A 23,262-nucleotide genomic window follows, 5' to 3' on the forward strand; every position below is an offset into this window, starting at 1 on the left:
TAGATTTAGAGAGCTGATATAAATCTACATTGTTCATTCAGCCACATTCAGAGTTTGTTCTTGAAATTTACAAATATTTTAGCAGCTTTAGGGATGAAATTAAAAATTCAATTATTTATTTTATTTATTTATTTTTTTTATTGAGCAAAAAAAAATTCAATTATAATTAACATTTAGGTGATGAGCGCCACTTTGTCAGCGTTCACTGTTTTCACAAATGGTTGGATGGGCCGTCACTATGAATTATGGGATGGCATTTGCTCCTCATAAAGGACGATCCCAGTGTATCCTCTGCTAAAGAAGGTATAAAAGGAAGCACTGAAGAATAAAGTCAGGTGAGCTGCTACAGGCTCTCAGACAGCTAGGGGACTTCCCATGATGCACTTAGCACTTCTCGTCCACTCCCATTCGTTCACACTGCATGTGTTCAGAGGCCAGTACCGTGTGTCATTAACTTTTGCCTTCTCTCTCCTGCAGTTGCTAGTTTGTCCTGTTTGCTGTTGATGGTCTCTCTGCTCCTCTTTTCCTCTCTCTCTTCTTCCTCATTACCCAGCCTGTCGTGGCAGATGCCTGCTCCTCCCTGAGCCTAATTCTGCCAGAGGTTTTTTTTTTTTGAGGGAGCTCTCCTTGTACAAAGTGCTGTTCATAAGTGATAATAAGATGGGATTCTTTTTCTAATATTGTAAGGCTTCGCACAGTTTCATCACCCTCTACTATCAGCATTAGCAGGAGGAGGAGGGACTGGTGCTGGCAGATAGCAGCTCTTTATTCCAATCTGATCAATAGATGACCCAAACAGACAACAGCAGCTGAAAGCCTGAAGCCAAATGAAAGGCCACATCTGATCTGAATGCTCCTGATGACAATCAGACCACAGCTGCAGCGTCAGTGAAAATCTGACAGGAAGTCAGAAGCACTGAAGGCACAGTGGGGGTGTTACGCACAGAGAGAGCAGGCATGATTTTAGACCAATCAGAGTCAAGGTGATAGTATCCTAAGCTGGGGTGTTTCCAGGATTTTTAAAAATGGGGTGGTACAAGAACATTCCAAGAACCAGTCGGGAGGGGGGTCATGGGAAATTCTATCAAAAATAAACACCATATCAAACGGACCATAATTCATTAGGTGTGCTTCATTAGTTACACCTGTTCAACGGCTCATTAATGCAAATATATGATCAGCCAATCACATGGTTGTAATGCAATAGATGCATTCACGTAGAATGGTTAAGATGACACATTAAAGTTCAAGCTGAGCATCAGAATGAGAAAGAAAAGTGATTTCAGTGACTTTTAAGGTAGCATGTTTATTGGTCTGGTGTGCGTGGATTTTCCCACACATACATCTCTAGTTTACAGCGTGTCAGTCCTCTGGGTGTAAATGCCAGATGTCAGAGAAGAACGGCCAAATCAGGGTATGCAGAAGAGCATCTAGCACCTTGAAGCAGAAGAACTACAGCAGCAGAAGACCACACACACGACAAGAGAGACAACCATTCACAACTGTGGGCGATTTAGAATCACCAGTTAACCTACAGTAACATGGCTTTGGACTGCTGGAGTGTCCGGAGAGAACCCACAGCCAGGCACACTGAGAATATTTAAACTCCACACAGTAAGGACCCGGCTGCCAATAAATAACATAAAAACACTAATATAAAAATATACTATCTCCAGTAATAACCTGATTTTTTTACAGCTACAAATGTGCAGTATATTCCTGCATTGAACGGTCTGCAGTTTCCAAAACTGGGATTCTGAATTCCTTTGAGATTCCTTGTAAAAATGTATCACATCCTCACAATATTAAAACCAAAAGGTTTCCTATTGACGCATCCTTGTCATCACCCACACTTTTTTAACACAGCCAATTACAGGCACGAGCCCGAACACGTGCAAGGAGAGGCTCGTCTTGCACACTTCATTGCACCAACCATTTGGGGCACATGGACCAAATGACAGTCTGAGCGAGCTCCACTGATCACGAGCGACAAGAGCGCGTTTTCTACCTGAATGTGCGCGTCCAGAGTGACTTCACAGTATTCAAACTCACCAACGGTTGAATCACAGGGCAGAAAAATGAATCACCTTCACTTCACTTCCTCATGTACAAACCAGCGACCCCCCTCTGGTTCGTCAGAGGAATGGTGCCTGCTGTAAGAGAGATGGGAGCACAGGGAGCAGGAGGGGGAGGAAGCAGAGGGGGCGGTGTCTCCATCTAAGAAGGATGCTGTGTAGTAAGTGAAGGGGCTGGAGGAGGGGAGGAGGAGAGTGCAGCTCTTTGCTACTACGTCAGCGTACATCACAGGATCGCACAGGACCTTTTTTTGCTTCCAATAGTCGGGGTGACTTCCTTGCGCTGAAAATCCCGGTCACCCTAAAACCTCCCAGTAAGGTAAGAAAATGAATAATCTGCTCTGATCAGATCATTTTGTCTTTGCGTCACTTCTTTAATTTTCATAACTGCGTTGTTCCCAAAGGCGAATGACATTCGGGAATATCCGTGTATTTCTGACACAAATCGAGATCTATTTTCCACTAAAACACGAGTTTATAGGCCTGCGCTGCGCAATGCGTTGACCCCTACACATGCATCCAAAGACAGTCAATATTACGCAGAGAATTAATAAGAAACATTACAGCTGGAGAGAAATTAAGGCTAATTTGGGAGTAAAAGGCGCCGTCCGCTCTTGTTCCTGCGGGCAGGTCTTGTGCGCTAAGAGCCATTCTCGTCTTCATCCGTCCCGGCGCACAGATTTCAGACATGAAGAGAAGGATAGGAGCAGATATGAGGTTATATTTTATTACCTTTGAACAGTAAAGAAGACCAGCTTCAAATCACTGCTCCAGTCTAATTAGCGGTGTTGTTGGCACCAATGCCCTTGCCCTTCCTGCCTCTCCTGTTCCGCCTTCCGCTACCACTACACGGTCACAAATGTGCCACCTTAAACCAGCTGCACTCTTCTCTCACTATTTAGAAAGTTTCCGAGCTTGAGTTACGTTTAATTTGTGCGATCAGCTCAAAGGTGCCCGTGTGGCCGGGGTTTCGTGCGCTGCGTCGTGCACCAGAATGACCTTGTAGAAACCCAGCGGGAAGAACGTGACGGAGAAAGAGTGATGGGCATTTTTTTTCTGCTTTCCTCTGTGGTTTTGCTTTGCGGTGGTTTGTGTCAGCGGTGCTGAGAGGACTCTTCTCTGAGAGGATGCTGTTTGGTGTTCATGGCCACAAAATGCTGTAAACTGCGTTTTGAAGGCGGAATATTGCAGTTAATGGATGCGGGAAAACAAATTAGTGATTTGTTTATCGTAGATGATGCATTTTACAACTTTGCATGTGTGATGTCTCGTCCCTGCGGCAGCCATCACTGCAGCTCAGTCAGCCTCTGAGCTATTTATGCATCCAGCCAACAGGAGGGGTTGCAGATACTGTTTCAAACATACAGGATTACTGACAGCACTTAAAAAATGTAAATATTTATCCCCCTATTTAGGCTCGAAACACAGCGCTTGTTACAGGATCTATAATTTGGCTTTCATGTATCTGACATCCAATGACGACCAGTTTATTCTTCAGGAAATGTGTCTTCTGTGTGCAGTTTTCATCCAGTGCAGCTTGTTCTGCATGCAGATGCTTTGGACCTGCAGGTATGGGTGTTTCCACTGAAGCACCAGGAGGGGATGAACCATGCTTACATTTCTAGGCAGAGAGGCCCAATCCAACTACTGCAGTCAAATCCAAAGTCAAATTCAATTCAGTTTTAATTATATAGCACCAAATCACAAAAACAGTCACCTCGAGGTGCTTTATATTGTAATTTTAAGACCTAGAATAATATATACTCCCTCAAACAACCTGGCTGTTGTTGCAGATATGCAACAGAAAATGATTGCTTCAAACATTATTAGATGATTTTGGTAGGCACCAGGAATCAAATACATAAGATAACACTTGCTTCCTTTATTTATGGTGTAAGATTACATTCTGACATTTTCCAAACAAAAGACTGATTAAAAAAATGTCAGAATGTAAACAATCTTAATCTCTAAATGGGTAATTTGGCTGTTTTCTGAATTTTTCAAAAGATTTGACAGAATTTATAAAAGCCTATCAAGATTTTGTATAGTTTATACACCGAAGCATCACTCAAGGCTCTATAAAAACAGGCTGAGGTGCAGGTGAAGGTGTTTGCTAAGCTTGATCCAAAGGAGCAAAGGGAGCTGCTCTGTTTGGTGTTCTCATTTTGTGCCTGCTACCCCTGCTGATTGGGCCGTGCTCCGGTGTGTCCGCTGAGATTAGCCTCGTCACAAGTTACAACTCGCCTCTCCCTGCAGCTGGGGGTGGTGGTGCCGGATATATTTGCATAATGGCTGAAAAAATGCATTAAATAAGTAGGTATGACTGTCTGCGGCAGTGTGGAACACAACTACACACCTGTCAACTTCTCCATCCGGGTGTTGTAAAGTTCAGCAATTAGCACAGCTGTTCCACCACTTCAGTGAAACGCTTCATGGCTTCTCCAGACAGATCAGCTCTTGGCTCGTGATGCTGCTGCTGCTGAGACACTACTCCCTGCTGAAGATTTACTGCAAGGGTGAAAGATAATCGATGGCCTTTTCCCTCATCTCCACATGGTGGTGGGGGGAGTTCAAGCAGCAATTAATGTCAAGCACATAACTCTCCATTAACAACTGAAAGTGCATTTGTTTGTTATCGGCCAGAACCAATATTGTCTCTTCTGCTTTTAATTAGCCTTCAGAAGCTCTTTTATTTTTTCATTTTTGATATACAGTATGGAGTTATGTAATAAATGATTGGTGGTAATAAATCTTAGAGTAAAAGTTCCAAACCTTCCATCATAAAAATTATTTCACAGGTTGAATTTATTCATACCTGTCTCTGGAAAGACTGAGCGACTCAATAGTAATAAATCAGACTAATTATTACATGATTTTACAGACGTGACTGCATATTTTAGAATGAAATATTTCTGTCACTGAAATTCTACTAGCTTTTTCTATTACCTCAAACCTGCTGGTTTATTTCTATAAATTTCGGATAAAAAAAACAATTTTTAAAAGAAGCGCTCTTTTAGTCATTCCTGTGTTTTGTTCTCAGACAGAAAGGGAAGCACAGAGTAGAAATATGATATACTTTATTGGTCTTTGTGGGAATTTAATCCATTACAATCATTAGAGGCTGTGGGAAGCCAGTGTACAGTACCCAGGGACGCCAGTGACTTGGTCAAGGTCACAATGACTGAGCATGTTTTCATTGTGGCAGAAACCAGAAGTGCTGGAGGAAACACACAAAAGCACAGCGAGTAGTGGAGATAAACCTGTGTTCTTTATAATCCCAGCAGGGGGGCAAGTCATCATGTTGTATGGAAATTTACAGGAAAATGGGTCTCAGTTCCCTTATGTTCTGACCTCCACATACAGTAAGGGATCTGCAAAATAATAAAGAAAGACCAGAAAGATTAGAGGATAAGAGAGGGAATCCTCATTAGCTAATGACTTTTCAGTTTCAAGTCTAGTTTCAAAACAGCAACATGGCAATGGGGAAAGCCATCAGCTCGAGGATTCACAGGGCTTCACCAACCAATAAGAGACGTCGTGGTGACTACATGCGTCTGTTATAAACGGTCTCTGGTTTGATCCCAGGATCGTGTCCTTTGAGGCAACAGTGCTGATCCTCATAAACACAGCCTGGTATTATTACCTTGTGAGTGTGGATTAAGCAGATATACTGAGAATTAGCAAGCTTTACCGGTGCTGCGTATATTTTGAAGCAATAAAAATAATCCTGGAGGAAATTCTCAGCTAACTAATCATCTTCTGCCTCCAGGTAAATATATAGTTATTGTTATGTACCAGTACTGACCATAACTGTAATAATTAAAAAAATAACTTTTGGTTCCTCACAAAATATTGATATGAATATTTTGTGTTTCTTCATTTAGTTTTGATTTATTTGCCTTTGTATCACTGAAAGTGTTAGTTCAGATCTTCTCCACTGTAATATTTGACTTATTGGAATACATGGAAGGATTATGAAGCAGATTATGAAGAAACCATGGACGCTGTAATTTAGCACCTCTTCTTCTTTCCTCTTGCTACTATAAATACTGTGTCCAGTAGAATAAAACATGCTCTGTTATGAGATGAAACTGTTTGCTGCTCCAGTTTTACACAAATACCTTTCATGTGCAGGGACCCAAGAGCAAAGCTTGTAGTGGCAACAATCTAATTCACACAAGCATGAAAAAACATTGCACCCATTGTTCACTGGGAGAGAAGAGCTACAGCAGAGTATCTGCAAAGTGCACTGCTAATGATATCTACATGCTGAGTTTGGCCTACAGCAGCTTTATAGCCTCCTTGTGTAATCCCTGCAGCATATTCTTGGGTGTTGGGAAGACTTTAGCTCCAGCCACGGTACGGCATCCTGCTGGAGCAGAACTCCACAATGCACACCTTCACAAGGATGATGCAGAGTTCTTGTCACTGGATTCTAAAGCGTAAGCATGCAAACGTCTAGACCCCAGGGGCCACGGACTCCAGAGGTGTCATTTTTCTTCTTTCTAAGATCATCACTGATGTAATGATCATCTAACAAATATTCTCTTTTGAAGGTCACTTGCTATTACGACATGTGCTTTTGGTTGTCATGGTTGCATCCTGTTCCCAAATATTTACTTTTCTGTGACCTCTGATTATACCTTCATACTTACTTCTTTATAACTGCTTGTTCTCACACTGCCTTCCAGCCTAAATTATCTTCAGCACAGCCACATGTTCCCCAGCTATAGGGCTGGATATTATGACCCTTATTTAAATAGCATTGGGTAAATGAAACCTTAGGAACCCCAACTTTTTACCACCCCCTTGCAGAGCTTCCTAAGTGATGGTGTAACGTTGAGTGCACTTAGTTTTCATTCACCTGTTCCAAGGATGTTTTCATCCTTCTCGAAAAGAATTCCATCTTATCATATTTTATCATTTCAATTTCTTCAAGACTGCCTGCTCAGAGGCTCATCATGGTCATATTGTGAAACAAACCCCCCACCCCACCTCACCCTACGGACAGTGGCTCTTCCAGTTCCTCTTGGTATGATGCAGTGGGACTCAAACCTTCCAAAACCTCATCTTTGGATATTTTCCAAGATGTTTTTTGGCAAATGTGAGACAAGCCTTTGTGGTTTTTTTGGTCAGTAGTGGTTTTCTTCTTGAACTCTTCCATGGAGGTCATTTTTGCCCGGTCTCTTTCTTATGTTGAATAATGAGCTCTGACCTTAACTGAGACATGTGAAGTCTGTGGTTCTTTTTTGACCTCTTGGATGAGTCGTCGCTGCAGTCCTCGGTCACTCCTCAGAAGCTTCACCACTGTTCTAAGTTTTCTCAGCTTGTGGCTCTCACCCTGGTTAAGTGGAGTCCCAAAGCCTCAGAAATGGCTCTGTTACCCTTCCCAGACTGATAGATTTCAGCGGCTTTGTTTCTCAAGTGTTTCTTTAGATTGTGGCTCGATGTGTTGCTGTTTGAGATATTTTAGCCCGCTTTACTTTATCAGACAGGTTCTAGTTAAGTGATTTCTCAAGTGATTCCAACAGGTCTGCCAGTAATCAGGCCCGAGTGTATTTATGGAAACTGAACAAAAAAATGTGGTCAATCACAGTTAATTCACCATTTAACAAGAGGTGCAATTACTTTTTCACACAGGACCAGGTAGGTTTGGTTACTCAGGTTATCTTTGTCTAATATTAAAATTTGTTTGAAACATGTGAGTGTGACAAATATGTAAAATGCTGGGAAATCAGGAAGGAGGCAAACACTTTTTCACACCACTGCATCAAATCAATGACTGTGATATTTGCACCTCCAGTGCAGTTTTCATCCCTCCTTGCACCGCTTACAATCACGCTGGCAAGTGGGGCATTTAATGTGCAGTGGGTCTCTTATTTTGAAAACCGAGCAGGTTCTTTATTCTGTTTCCTGTCCTTTTCATCTGCTCTGTGTAGCTGGATGTGATTGTGATGTGTCTGACTGAGTTGCACCAGCTGTATATCCAGGATTAAATATCTCAGTTATTACCCACAGAGGATAAATCTCACAACTTTCCACCCAGCACTTTATAAATAAGTCCAATAAGTGAACATATCATTCGTTCTTCAAGGCCATCAAGTTAAACCCTACCACATTTCACTTTATCCCCCCAAATCAGGGGTGCTGATACTCCTCTACTCATTCAACTGGAAGATCTTATATAGAGTACATCTGTAACCCGCGCTCACCCCAGCTCGCACTTCCATGCAGTTTGTGTCTGAATCCCGCTTGTGTCTATTGTGATAATAGCGGCTCTGTTCTGTTCTGTGCTGCTTTCCCTGCATCAGAGTTTCCACATATGGAAAGTCGTTGAAGTTTGAAAGCAGACACATGCTGACAGATATACTGCAGATGGAAATCTGCTTTTGACTCTGGCAGTATAATACTGCAGTGTGTCTTTGTAACCCCCCACCGAGCTGTCGTTATGGTTGTAGACTTCTAGCTTATCGTGTCATTAATGCTTAATTCGCTGTAACTGACACATATTTGTACATATTTGTCAGTTTCTAACAAACACACATTCAGCTGCACTGAAACTGCAGTGGACTTGTGGAGACGGTGCACCAGTGCTGAATACTAATGAACTAAAATGACATTAAAGTGAGCTGCTGTAATATGTTCATGTTGTCCACACAGCTTTTTCAGGAATTGAGCTGAACCTCTGCAGCTGCCCTGGGTCTGACTCCTCTTCAGTCCATTTTGCAGCGTGGAAAGCCAAAATGGATGCAGAGAGCTGACGTCACAGTGTTTGACACGGTGTTGCTAGCCACTTTGGTGCCACCAGGGTGACGGTGCACACTGAGCAGGGAGCAGTGATGTGAGTCATGTTAGTTGGGCTGCAGATTCTCCCAGAGGGGAATTGTGCATGCACAACCTAGCTTTGGGATGGGGGTGCAATCTAGTCAGTCTATACCAACCAAACATCGCACCCTCCTCTTATGGCTTTACCCTGGATGGGCCCGAGGCCATGCAGGAACGTGGTGCAGCTGAATAGCTGTCACTTCCTGTGTGACCCTGTGCAGATGTCTCAGTGCGGCTGGTGCGGATGAAAAAGCAGGAACTGGACAGAGATGGTGAGAAGTGGTTTATCGCACCAATACATCACTCCTGAGGGACGAGCCGAATCAGGCACCTCTGTCCTTGTGGCCAGAAAACAAGACATGAATAATTGATGGAATATTCACATGGTCTCAGCTGGAGTTCCCTGGATGCTTAGACTAGGCTAGCTGATAGAAAAATGATGAATGAGGAAGGATGAAAAATGCCGGGTGAAGCTGCCTGAGGAAGATTGGCTGGAGCAGGCTGATGAGTAAAAGCCAGTGTGTTTGTGTGCAACACCTTCAAAACAATGCAGATTGTTCCAGCTCACCCTTCTTAAGACTACAGGGCATTTCAGTGACTTTTACAAGCAGGGGACAAAAACACATACATGAGGATTATTATTAGTGGCAGATATTAATGTTGATGATATCAGACCCGTAGAATGAATAAAAAATTAGCCAATATAAATCACTTTAAACAAAAAACGAGTCAGTTTAATGAGGAGCTTTATATCATTTGTAGTAAGATCTTATTTATGAGTGATGATTAAATGGAGTTGGTGGGTCAGGGCAGTTACAGTTGTCATTATCTCTGGGTAACTGTACCAATACAGCTTACAGATTTAACACATTATTGTTCTGGGAAAAGTGTTTTACCTTTAAGGCAAGCTTCTTTATTTAAATCTAGAAGATTCAGCTCTTAAAAATGGCAGCTCATCAAAAGTGTGCCAGTTTGCAGGTTGATTGGCTAATTGGACTCAGGTGAGACACATTCAAAGAGGGGAAACTCGTAAGTGCGGGGCAGGTGATTACAAGGAGGGAAAACTTCCAAAGCAAAGCAAACAGAGACACAGAAAGAGAGCTGGTGCCAAAACGGAAACAGGAAGTATGGTGAATATCAGAGACACAGACAAAGAAACACAAGCGACATGGACAAGGTGAACAATGGGGAAACACAATAAAAACAAAATAACTTGGATAAAAAGGCAACATTAGACTATCAGCGCCATCCCCACTTATTTTTCCCATAAACTGTCTTTAGATTTTCATAACTGCTCTGTTTGTACAGCCTCCCACAGCCAGTGAAACACATCTATATACTATAGACAGTCAGCTGGCACGTCTCGCTTTTCCACTTTAGTGAGCTGATATGAAATGAACCCGTGGCTGAATGTAATCTCCTCCTGTGGTCTGAGCTCATAATGGCAGCGGAGACCGTGCTTTATTATGAGCATTGGTGGTTGTTGACTGAGTATTTGGGAGGGGGTGGGTGGACCTTACTGACCCCACCCAGAATGCAATGCTCCCGATGCACTCAAGAGAGCAGAAAAGACTGTATGTATCTGAGATATCAGTAGGCTGAGAATGAACACACAGATGTCTGTGTGCTCGGGAGGATTTTATGTGCATCTTAATGGGCTGTGAATAATTAGTTAGATTAGACCTGTTTCCCCTTATTTTCCAGTGTTGATTATAAAGAAAAAGTGTCCAGCAAATGATGGAAGGGCACAGGAAACTGGACTGAAAGCTGGGTGTGAGAAAGCACCACTGAAAAGCAGTTATAACGCCTGAGTCGCCTTGATGAAAGGCCTTGGCTTTAGTTCTACTTGTGTTGACTTCAGAGGGGATTGTGACAGCAACTTACCTGGCATCATGATGATTGCAGTGCTTGTTGTTGCCAAGAAACTGAAAGGTTTGTCCTAAAATACCTTGGTACCAATGAATTTGACACCACAACCTCAGACACCCCCTCAGTCTATTAACACCACGGATTGAGAATGTGATGTGTAATTTGAAGGCCAGCCCGTGAAAGGTACACAATATTGTGAAATACACTGAAAATTATATTAATTTTAAGCCGATTTAATGTCTTTTTGATTCTGGAATGAATCTTTTTCTATCTATCAACATGTCATCTTGATCAAGATGTGCTGAGCCACAGGGACAATCAGAGGAGAATATTCACTACGTGCGTCACAGCATGAAATCAAAGATGTCAGGAGGAATGAATTCAGTGCATGACATTACCAGCCATCTGCAGCTTGCAGGAATTACCACTGGGCCGTCTTTGGCTTTTTCACACTGCTTTTTTTTAATCACTCTGACTCTGCTCGTAACTGACATTAACTTGGATGTGGGGGGCGATCTGATCCCACCTGGATCACTCACTTAAGGTCAGGTGTGGAAAAGGCTTTCAGCTCTCTAAGGCTCACCTCTACGTACAAACATTTGCAGCGATTCACAGAGAAGCTCTCATCACTCAGGCTCGTCTCTGTCACGCTTGCTAATTACTGCGTCTGTGCTGTCAAATGCGCAACAAAATTCAGTGTGTCAATAAGAGCTTGGGTAATAATTATGAATATTTACTGGGTTCATGTTGGTTAGCTTTTTATAATAAGTTGCAAAAATCGTTGCAAGTTTTTACCTTTTAATGTAATGACTGTTATATTTTGCATGGATTGCCATATTGTGCATTGTGCAAGCTGTGCAACAAGTAACATAAATGCTGGTGAGGGTAGTTTTTTTTTTTAAAGAAGTTTTGATCTTCAGTAATAACTCTGCAATCATTTCACCACTCAAGTGGAGAGATGATGGGACAGCTAACCTTTCAGGTTATAGGATTGTCGTGTTTTAGAAGCAGGACAGAGAGGTGTGGTGAGTGCAGGTGAAGGTTTACGTGTTGATGACGACAGGTAATTAACAATGTGCAGTGAAGGGTGGGGGGTGTTACGTTATGTGACTCTGGAAAACACACGGCTTTGCAGTGAGTGTTCCATGTGCTTCATTGTCTAAATTGCACTGCACTTGTCCCACTGAGTTTTATGACCTCTTGTTGTCTTTCACTTTATCCTATAAACTCACTTATTCATGTAAATTCTGGTGCCAATAATCAGTTTGCATTGGCAGTGCACAACCTAATTGGGGGCTTGATATATGAATCCTTCTCAGGTCACTAACGAACACAGTGCAGAGCCTAAAAAGCCCAGTCCTGTCTGGGTGGAGAGGACGATCAGGTGGTTTATTGTATCAGGTTGAAGAGTATGACAACACTTGTCATAAACAGCTGCTGATTGATGAGAACAAACCAACCAGTGAAGCTGTGGTTCAGGAAACCAAAACAAACTGTTGCAAAGATGCTCTCCAAAGAGCCGAGGGCAACTCACTGCAGTAGGCTGCAGCTGCGATCACATTGTGAGATGGACATCAATAACTTTCTGACATGGTCTGAACTTTGTCCCACACCAGTCTTTGGTTTATAATGGCCAATTTTCAGCCTCTATCTGGGTGGTTCTGAGATCAACGCTTAATAGCAGTGATCTGTGTGCTCAATATTCTTTTTCACTTGTGTAACATGTGTGTCAAGTGTGATGGGATCTGATCGAAGCCAGTCTGTTCAGATGATGTTTTCAGTGTTGTTTTATAAAGTGGTTTAAGGGTGATGCTGCTGCGCGATGAACTCTGCATTGGTTTCTTCTACCTCATCCATCTCCTCTCAGCACACCACTGCTTATCTTTTTCTGGGCCGAAACCTGTCTGCTGCTAAGTGGGTCTTGGATTTCCACAAAATAAAATGTCTCATTCTTATCAGTGCGTGCCACAGCCTGGTGTCAATGACAACATCCATTTTATTAGCTCAGTTTAACAGATGCTTTGGATTTTTTTTCTCTGTATGAAAGAGTAACTGTTGAAAGCTCAGGGCCATCAGCGAGCGTTATGAATGGTGGTTATACGCTGCTGTCGATAGAAGTGCCTCATCATTTAGACTAATTTAGTGGCAGATGGGAATCTCCAGTGCTCTTTGAAAGGAATATCAGTGAGGCTTACAGTTTAAAATACCACCGGTTATATGGATAGCTGCAACAAAACAGATTAATGATCACATTATCTTGTCTTAACGAGGGGAAAACCCAAAGTCTGGTTTTAAAAGGTCAATTCTCACAGATACAAACAACATTATGCTTCTTCCATTATCCCTGTAGTGGTTTTTATTTGGAGCAGGTTCAAAGGTGCGCTCAGAATTTAAGGGCTGATGTACTTTGTCTGAGATTCATTACTTAAGTAATTTTTGGTCACAATATATTAACACATGAACACTTTATTCTAACCTGCGAATCTGTTAAGTGAAGCAAATAAAGTCACAAAGATTGCAGTTCCTCAAATGGCCACTTGGGGCTTACTTCAAATGGATGTCAAGCTGCATAGGCTTGTTTGTAAAATGCCAACACATTCTTGGTCCCAAAGCGTAACATATTACGCTATGTGACAAGTTGTCAGAAAATGCCTGACTTTAGAACAAAGATAAACAATGCTGATTTTCTCCTACATAACAACAAAAGAAGGTGAATTTTCATAAAATGCAGATTTAAGGTTTAAAGGTATGCATCATTATAACACTCTGCCTTGACTGACGTGTATTTCCGCTAGCTGTCTGCACTCTTCCACCTTAGTTTATTTCAGTCACTGAACTCTTGACTTTGTGGTGTTGTAACTGTTTGGACAAGTTTACCAGCAGAGACCTTTTAGGCAGGCGGCCTGGTTGGTAATGTGCGCGATGTAGTTGTGCTGTTGCGGGAAATGAGAGACCACACCTCACTGCTTGGTCAAAGAGTGAGAGTAGCAAGACTGTGTGAGAGACTATGGCAGCCAAAAATGTGTCTAGATAGCTTAATTTGAGGTAAGACAGTTATCAACCTGCTGCATGCTGTGTTTGATGCCTTTGGAAAAGGTCAAGTTTGCTGCAGGTTTGCATCGATGACTCTGCTCGTCTCGCCATTTCTTCAAATTTGTCTGTGATTATGAGCCTCGGGTCCACTGAGGTATCGATGTTTGTGTCAAAATGTGGGGACCTGTCCATAAATACACAAACCATGTGCGATGTAAGGCTACATCCATCTATTGTATTCTTTCTGTGATTCATACACATTTAGGAACCACAAGTAACAACAGTATTTATGGATTCATGTTTTTGACCACATGCCAACCGTACGTCCAATATCACAGCTCCTTTTAGCTCTCTTTGTCTCCACCAGCTCCTGAATTACGTACTCATTTACCAGTTCTGCAGCTGGTGGTAAAAGAATGAGCTGTTAATGGTGAAAATGTATTGGCCTTGAATGCAAATATGGCTTTCACCATAAGTAGCCTACTGGCATATTCATTTATTAGAACTAAGATCCTCATGTGTTAAGTTGTTTAAGCAGATATTTTTCTATTTTCTGAAGCAGTTCCTCCACCCGAGTGTGTGACTTGTAACTGTGTGACTTGTGCAGTCTAGACTGCAGTGTAGCTCCAAGACAGCATCATTTATTTAACTCCCATATTTTTTGTTTTGTTAGCATGCTTTTAGGCTGCCGCATTTTATGTTGCATGTGTGGCTGTGTGTAAGGCAGTGCTTCCCAACCCTCTGGCATTGTCTCTGCTCACTGGAAGAAAATAGGATTACATAATTAAGTCTTTCATCAGCAGCCAACGACAGGCGGAGTATTTGCTCGGTTCCCCATTTGACTGTTAATTTATTATCATTTTACACGTCTTCGGAGATGACAGAGCAGTTTGGGAAAATGCTTTGTTTCACAATAATTCTTTGCACGGCACAACTCAGCCAGCCATTTCTGTAAAACTCCCAAAGGCCAGCAAAAGTGTATATTTATTGAAAATCTGTGAACAGGGAGATATTTTCAGTGCTGAGGAAGCAGCCACAGCTGCACACTAACCCTACAAATGCACTCCACCAAACTGTTTGTTATTCATAGGCAGCGAGTCAAGCAGAACACACTCTCATCTCAGCGTCTCCGGCTTGTGAAAGGCTTATCATAAGGTGATGGGATACTTCGTTATATTCAGATGGGCCTCAAGAGTCCCCTGGTACAAAGGTTGTGACCATGGTGATGAAAGAGGATCAGTTATTCGGTTGGCTTCTTAAAGAGTGGTTGATAATAGATTGAGCCATATGCAAACATGGATGTAGAACATTGTGGCTCTATAATGGCTAAAAATAGAGAAACAGACAAACAAATTTGTCATCTGACATGTGACGTAGCTAAGGTGATGCAGGATCAAAAGGTCAGAAATAAGTTAAGAGTTAATGTTACCAACAGTGATAGTAACAGCCTAACACAGTGGTAAGACCCGCCTCCATGTCCTTTTTTGTCACAAGTCATAAAGGTAGAGAGTGGACTGGTTGTTTTGACTGGCTGCTGTCATTTCAAATGACTTCTTCTACTGCAAAGCATTTTCAGTGTTTAGGCAGCTCACTTCATTAGGATGAGTCAGCATTTAAACACTTGAATGCACTGTACTCCAGTCCATTTAAGAGTGTATATTTTCCCTTTCAGATCATCTCTTTGATCCTTTCTAATTTGTGCTGCAGTCTTTACGCTACAGAACACAGACAAAGTGTCTTCCTGCTCTGTCGCACAGTGATTCAGACAGGATGGTGGATAAAAGCTGGAGTCTCAGGTTTATCACTTCTCTCTTTGCAGCCGTGAAATTCATCTTTTTCTGCAGCAGCAAGCACAGCCATCACGGCTGACGTGTTTCTTAATGTGTTCTTGGTAGAATCGCTCTCAAAATTGCTTCTAAAACACAGATCAGAGGAAGTTAAAGCTTTAGACTCAAAGGGGGAAAACCATATACACTTTATACGCCCATCTCTGGCAGTTATCTTCATTATATGAATTCATCCAACACCATCAGGTTGGTGCTAAATTCTAAATTTTATTAATAACGTGTGTTAATTAGGTAACACTTACAAACAGGTTCTGATATTGATGTCGGACAATATGAGACCAAATGGCATTATTTACTTTTTTAATCTTTTGCATATTGTAAGTTCCAATCATATTAAAAATTATACACTAATCAGCCAATTTACTATAGCCAAACCTTGCTAGTACTGGTTTAGACCCACTTTTACCTTCAAAACTGACTTTTGGTTGACTCAACTAGCCAGTTAAGATGCAGGTCATATCCATATTTGTCAGATTGTTATATACAAAAGAGTCTGTAGAATTTAATAAAAGGTCTGTTTAACTGTTTTATGCTTGGTTGTTAAATCTGATAAGCAGTCACTGCTTTCAAATACGAATCTGCAAAGATGTGTAGATTCTTCACACACATCTTCAACCCAGTGACAGAGAAGACCCCCGTTTTAAAGTGTCAGTGTAAAATATGATCTCCACCCTGGCGTCCGGTGCTGCGTTCTGGGGTGGAATAATGGCTAAAAGGATTATTGAATATTATGTCACAGTAAAGCCAATCTTTGACCCTTTAAATGTAAAATGTTATCATGGCATTATTTCCTCCCATTACACATTTGTGTGGACTAACTTCTGAGTTTCTCAGTTTCTTCTGCTTCAACATTTCTAACCTTCTTATTCGTGGGACTGCTGACCAGGCAACAGATTGATTAGCAGCAGGTGAACATGTGAGTCCAAGCTGAGCAACCAAAACAAAGCAGTTTGTTAATATGTCTGTACTGCCTTTATCCTCCGTATGTTTCTGATTTTCTATCTGCCTGCTGTATCTCTATAGAAACGACATTGATGCTTGTTTTGCTTGTTAATAACACATGTTTGAATCTCCTGGCTGGAGCTCCATGAATTGGTCATTCACTTAACACAAACATGCAAGTGAAGACTAATAATGAGCAATGAGCAGGATGAGATCCAGGCTGATGACCAAGCACCAAATGCCTTTCACAGCATTTGCTCGTGCTGTGATGCTGCGCTTCACAGTGTGAATGTGTGGAAAACAAAGATCTCCAGTCTGTTTAAGATAACCTCAGTGCGAATGATGATGGATAGGTGGACCAATAAGTGATGTTGGATGAACTATAAGAATAATTAAATCTGTGCAGCAACCTGAATAGTTTCTGTCAAAATCCATCCAGAGTCTGCGACCTGAGGGACTCACTGTAAGCCAAAAAATCCAAAGCAATAACTCAGCTCCAAATATTTGCTTTTCTCTCACTTGATTTGAGCAGAACTGTTAAGTGAGAAATTTAGTGACCCTGCACCGTACCTCTGAGGCCCAACTAACTTATGTACACAAGAAATCGATGTAACCTCGACTGCTTGTCGCTGCAGTTCAATCTGAAGTGTTTGTGTTTTTGACCCCTGTGTGTTTGTGACTGATGCAGTTCAGCAGTCATTAATCCTTAATTCTCTGCCTGTATAAAGTACAGTGGTGGGAAAAATACTGGAAGAATCAGCTTCTTCACACTGGAAGAAGCTGAACTAGAACAGATACCTGAATTCAAGCTCCTTAGAAAAGATAGCTCAAGCTATAGATTAGTACAAAGAAGTCATCCTGATTGGGCTTTCATCAGCACAGAAAAGAAGATCAGACACCAACTAGGGAGGATCAGAAAGACAAACGCAACAACACTGTCATCCCCTCTGTATCGGAAAAACTCAGGAGAGTCTTCTCCAAGCACGACATCCCAGTGTACTTCAGGCCCAGCCGCACACTCAGACAAACACTGGTTCATCCCAAAGACAAAACTCCTAAACATAAGCTTAACAATTAGAGTATGCTATACAGTGTAGCAAGGAATGCTCAGACCTCTACATTGGAGAGACCAAACAGCCACTTCACAAACGCATGGCACAACATAGAAGAGCCACCTCCACGGGTGTCCACCTGCATCTAAAGGACAAAGGTCACTCTTTCGAAGATGCCAGTGTTCACATTTTGGACGGAGAAGACAGTTTGAAAAAGGGGTGAAAGAAGCCATCTATATCCACTGTGAGCGACCATCTTTGAACAGAGGTGAAGAGGCGAAGGTAGACATTTGGTGGTCTGCCATCTATAATCCAGTTCTGAGATCCCTTCCCACACGCCTTAATGCCCACTCACATCCTGGTCCATCCGGGGGGACACTCCCACTGGGCTTAAATCTGGGACTCTCCACCATTTGACCCTAAAACTAAAGAAGCTTCTTGAATGAGAGGTGAAACATCTTCAAGCAACTTAAAGAAGTCCAGATGCTTTTCTTTCCAAGCTCCTTAGACAGCTTTAAGGATCCTTTGACTTTTCCTTTAGCGCTGGCATAATATCGGCATTTGTTCTTTTTTGTGTGATGTGTCTACACTGTTGGATGCATAGGGCCTTTTCATGTTAGCATGTAGCTCAGAGCACTGCTCTGTCTCACTGTTGCGTCCTTGTGGGAAGATCTTGGTTTAACTTTATTTTTGACATTTTTCACCTTTCATTCTGAGAGGTACAGAGCATAGACAGGAAAGCAGGGAGAAGGTGGATTTACATGCAGGTGATACAGGTGCCATTTAAGTAGATTTGTATTCTGTAACCTCTGCATTTATTTTGCTGTTCTCTTCTAATCCTGACAGCCAGAGTGAAAGAGGATCTCACTGATGCAGTTTTCTCTCGTCTCCTTGGGTTTTGCTTTCAGCTGGCTCTCACTGAGCTTGTTCTTAGACACTCAGTTGTCCCAGCAGACCTCTGGGTCGTGTGATGTTGGCTCGGCAGTCTGTCTGTTCATCACCCCCGAGGCTACACAGGAAGTTTTCAGGGATTCCCTCCCTCCTACCTTCCCAGTATTTAACATCCTGCCCCCTGTTTTGCATCTGTAATTTTCTTGCTATAATAATATCATTGTGCACTTGTTAACACTTTTACAAATGGGCCAGTGTTATTTATAATGAGCAGGAACAATGATAATGAGGTTAGCTTGGCACTTACCCAGTGTTGTTTAATACTGCCCATCTGTAGTGCCTGACATGTTTCTCTAATTACACTGTCCACTGATTTATTGATCCGAGCTCTCTCTGCACATCTGATCACTCCCTGAACATTCGGGCAACATAGTACACTTTTTATGAAGTCCAATATTTCCCCCCAACAGGAGAGAAGGTTTTCCAGGGCCTTTTAATGTCACAAAATGACAACTTTAAAGAATCATTTGAACCTTTTTATTTTGTTATTACTGGTGCCAGCTTCTTGACTACTAAGAGTAACTTTCGTGTTAGAGCCATGAAATAGATCGTAAAATAATTACACACATAATTTCTTTTTATTTTGTACCAATAATATTTTTAAATATTTTTTTGTGAAAGACAATAACAGGGGACTAAGCGAGGAAGAGAATACTTTATACTTTTTTGAGAACACTTCAGGTTAGTGTTCATAATTAGTGAGTAACTATTACAATTCAGTAAAACAAGATTGTAAGAATTTCAACTGTTGATCATTTTTACCTTTGTGACCTGAATATTTCACACTACTGAATATTTACATCATGGTGTGCTTGTACTGATCATATTCACTCTAAGCAGGCAGATAGCGCTGTTCTTTTGACCTGCTGCAGAACATTCAGCCAGCGTTTGTAGCCGTGACGCTCGGAGCTGCTTGATCCCTCAGGCTGAACGTTGTCTTTCTCTCTCCCACTGAGCTGCTGCTGCTGCTGCTGCAGTTCTCTTTAAAGAGACTGTGGAAAGCTACTAAAATTACTTCAGTGCCTGCTACAGCTGCAGTCGACCCTCAGAGACTTTCTCTCCAAGGACACGTCATCTCTGCCTGTTCTCCTGAGCACATACATGTCGAAGATTTGTCATCGCTGCAGGCAAACAGTAAACAATCTTGGAGAAATTCTGCATGGCGGGCAGATGTCACGGCTTTATTAGCTTCCATGTTTGCTTGTGATTTCTTAAGATGAAGCAATGGGATGGAGAGATTTTGTGTCTCAGAATTATTTGATTTACAACCCTGTTAAACTTTACACCATCACTAATGGGTGTCATTGGGTGCAGCCTTTTAATTAGTAACCACGGCAAAGACTGACACCACAGGAAATTGGAATAAATGACCTCACTTCAGTAAGATGACTAGTTAAATCCACTGGACACTAAATAATTTACAGGGTTAATAACCTGCTCACTAAATACATATTATTATTCTTAGACTATACTAGAGTAGCTTTGCATGATTTACATGAATAGTTCATAACAATACTTGTTTGTCTTACGCTAGGCCTCAGTACAGCCCCTCTAAAACAAGCTTTTTATCAATATTTAAGCAAACTTCTTGACTGCCCCTCATAAACAAAAGACTTGCTATAGTTCATGTGAGCATCCACCATTATAAGAATGGATGTGTGATAGAAAATAAGAAACAGTGAAATAGATCCCATTTGAGGATTTCTAAGGACTCAAAGAGGCGAATGTGTCCAGTATTTAACACAATATAAATTGAGACACATTTTATCTCCTTCTTAATGTGGTGAATCATCACATTAATCCTTCCAGTCGGGAACTGTTCGTAGGATGCCAAATTGATCATACAGTAAATGCTCAGTTTATTATGTCTATTTGTTGAGCTTACAGCCTTTTCCTTTGGCACAGCATGCTCCTGTCAGTAAGACAAAACAGAGCAGCTTCACAGAGACAGAGGTGCTATGAAAAAGAGCAGGCAGTCCTGCTGATACAATCAGGATTGCTAATTATGACTCAATGAGGAAAGACAAGTTCTTTTCTGTACAAACTAAATATTTTATAAATACCTAATGATGTCTTGAAAAGGGAATCCTCTATGTGGGAATGACTCTTCAGACCATTTTGAAGTAGTATTATATTCTGACTGTGATATCATGGGATTGCCTGACTGTTTCAAGTATTCAGTGTCTGGATTTAAAAACAGTACATGGATTATAATCACAAGTGTTCTTGGGGTAAACTTGAATTTAACCCCCACCACGGCGGTACTTTCTGTATATGCTGACCTTTGCTGCAGCTCTTTGCTTGTTAATTGCACAGACCTGTGTCACAGCATGGACCATTATATGTTCGGTAGCTCTGTGGTGCACCGCTGTAAATGCCACAGAGTGATTTGGGCTGTAGAGAGAGCTGTGAGATAACTATTAATATAGGCCACTGAGCTCTAGACTCAGTTGTCAGCTTCTTAAAGCTGTCATGTCCTTTTTTTTTCTCCAACCATTAGTGCTGAGCCAGATAATATGTCCTGCAAATGTCAATGCGATGTGAATGCCTGTGGTCCTGTGCATTTCAGTATTAATTACCTTGAACCTAGACTGTTTAAAAATGTGTCTCTGCCTGACAGGTATTGTATGACTCATGCTAACTCTACTCTTTTCTTTGCTTTTCCACAGGATTTATTGTGTCTGAGCCGACTCTGTCCAGCAGCAGCAGCAGTGCAGTGGAGCTGGGAGCTGTCCTCAGTGCTGAATTTATCAGCTCACATAAATACCCATTGCACACTCATGTGCCTGGGCTGCTCCTGATACTTCCTATTCCTTGCAGCAACTGACCAACACCACCTCTACATATCCAAGATGGACGATGACGGTCGCTACAGAGACAGCCGCTCAGACTTCGTCCGTGGCGCCAAGGACATTGCCAAAGTTGCTAAGAAGCAGGTCGGTAAGAAGGTGGGGCGTGGCATGGACAAAATGACAGATGAGTACACCAAACGCTCTTATAAACGATTTGAAGAGGAAGATGACGACGACGATTATGCTGGCGTGCCGAGCAATGATGGCGGATATTATCGCAACGACAGCCGTGCCAATGATGAAGAAGGCCACAGCGACTCCACTGAAGGACACGATGAGGATGACGAGATCTATGAGGGCGAGTACCAGGGCATCCCAAGAGCTGAATCGGGGAAGGCTGGCAGCATGGATGGCGTGACAGCCGCACAGGCACAGCAGTTCAGGGATCTTTCGGCCTATGAGGGCGAGAGGAGAAAAGATCAGGAGGAGTTGGCACAGCAGTATGAGGCCATCCTGCAGGAGTGTGGCCACGGGAAGTTCCAGTGGACGCTCTACTTTGTCCTGGGCCTGGCACTAATGGCAGATGGTGTGGAGATCTTTGTTGTTGGCTTCGTGTTGCCCAGTGCTCAAATAGACATGTGTCTCTCCGAGCCCAACAAAGGCATGCTGGGTAAGACATCCAGATTTCACTCTCTTGCTTGCCCTGAGCTCGCTTGTCAACACTCAGGAGGGGGGATTACATAAGAGCCAATGTGCAACTTTTCTTTCAACTAGTCTACTCTGTATTGTCTCTCTCTCTTTATTTTTTATCTGTGTGCCTCCTTTGGCAGCGTAGGCCACCACTTCACATTTTATCTCTGCCTCATCTTAGCCATTACCTTTGCAGCTTATTCCCTGGTAATTGGTTTTCGACGGCCTCGTTGGCAGTGGAACTACAGCTATTTAAGATTCAACTGCCCATGCAGCTCCTGAACAGCAGCAGAATTTAAAATCGAACGCTCAGCCAGTCCAAACATAGTGTTCTCTGCTTCACTTCAGCTGTTTTTAGCTGGATACAATGTGTGTATTTATGTGTATGCATGTGTGTGTGTGTGTGTGTTCACACTCAGAAAATGAGGCACCTTCTTGGAGTCCAACCGCTTGTTTCTGTGCTGGTACCCTCTAAAGCAGGGGTCCCCAATCCCAGTCCACGAGGGCCGGTGTCCCTGCAGGTTTCAGATGTGTCCTTGATCCATCACAGCTGATTTAAATGGATAAATTACCTTCTCAGCATGTCTTGAAGTTCTCCAGAGGCCTGGTAATGAACTAATCATGTGATTCAGGTGTGTTGACCCAGGGTGAGATCTAAAACCTGCAGGGACACCGGCCCTCGTGGACTGGGATTGGGGACCCCTGCTCTAAAGTAATGATGTAGTACCATGGACAGGGCACACCAGTCTTGAACTTCCTGTAAAATGTATATTTTAATGTATATTCTAATGCACATTTTCTTTGTTTTTTTTCTTTGCACCTTTAAATTTAGAGTAGATAGTTTAAATATTTACCTTTGTAAACCCAGAATATCTGGTCAGGCTCCGAATCCTACCACGCCATCTGTCATTGGCTGTACACCAAAGGCCTGAGTAAGTGAGGGTGAGTATCTGAGGGTGGTGCTGGACGTGTATGGGTACCTCAACACAGTGAGGAGGTGTGTGGTAGCAGTAACAGATGGGTTCAAGGTGGGGTTAGGATTACATCAGCTCTGATGCCCGTATTGTTTTCAGTGGCTGACAGATGAGATCAGGCAGGAATGTTTGTGGACCACAATGTTTGCAGACGATATTGTGATCTGTGGTGAGAACCTGGAGAAGTGTAGGTTTGTTCTGGAGAGAAGAAG

At 42.3% G+C, this 23,262-nt stretch overlaps 1 protein-coding gene across 1 annotated transcript in view; it reads left to right on the plus strand.

Moving 5' to 3' along the window:
- The first annotated feature begins 1,942 nt into the window (after window positions 1-1,942).
- sv2a (synaptic vesicle glycoprotein 2A) overlaps window positions 1,943-23,262 on the plus strand; it is a 46,218-nt gene continuing 24,898 nt past the window's right edge. The window contains exons 1-2 of the mRNA XM_085423856.1: window positions 1,943-2,394; window positions 21,264-22,056. Coding sequence (XP_085279982.1) covers window positions 21,447-22,056 — 610 coding nt within the window. The 5' untranslated portion in view covers window positions 1,943-2,394; window positions 21,264-21,446. The remainder of the gene's footprint in view (window positions 2,395-21,263; window positions 22,057-23,262) is intronic.

Source organism: Rhamphochromis longiceps, linkage group LG11 (assembly GCF_057381845.1).
Source record: "Rhamphochromis longiceps isolate RC_006_pf linkage group LG11, R_longiceps_female_GT1.1, whole genome shotgun sequence".
Taxonomy (NCBI): domain Eukaryota; kingdom Metazoa; phylum Chordata; class Actinopteri; order Cichliformes; family Cichlidae; genus Rhamphochromis; species Rhamphochromis longiceps.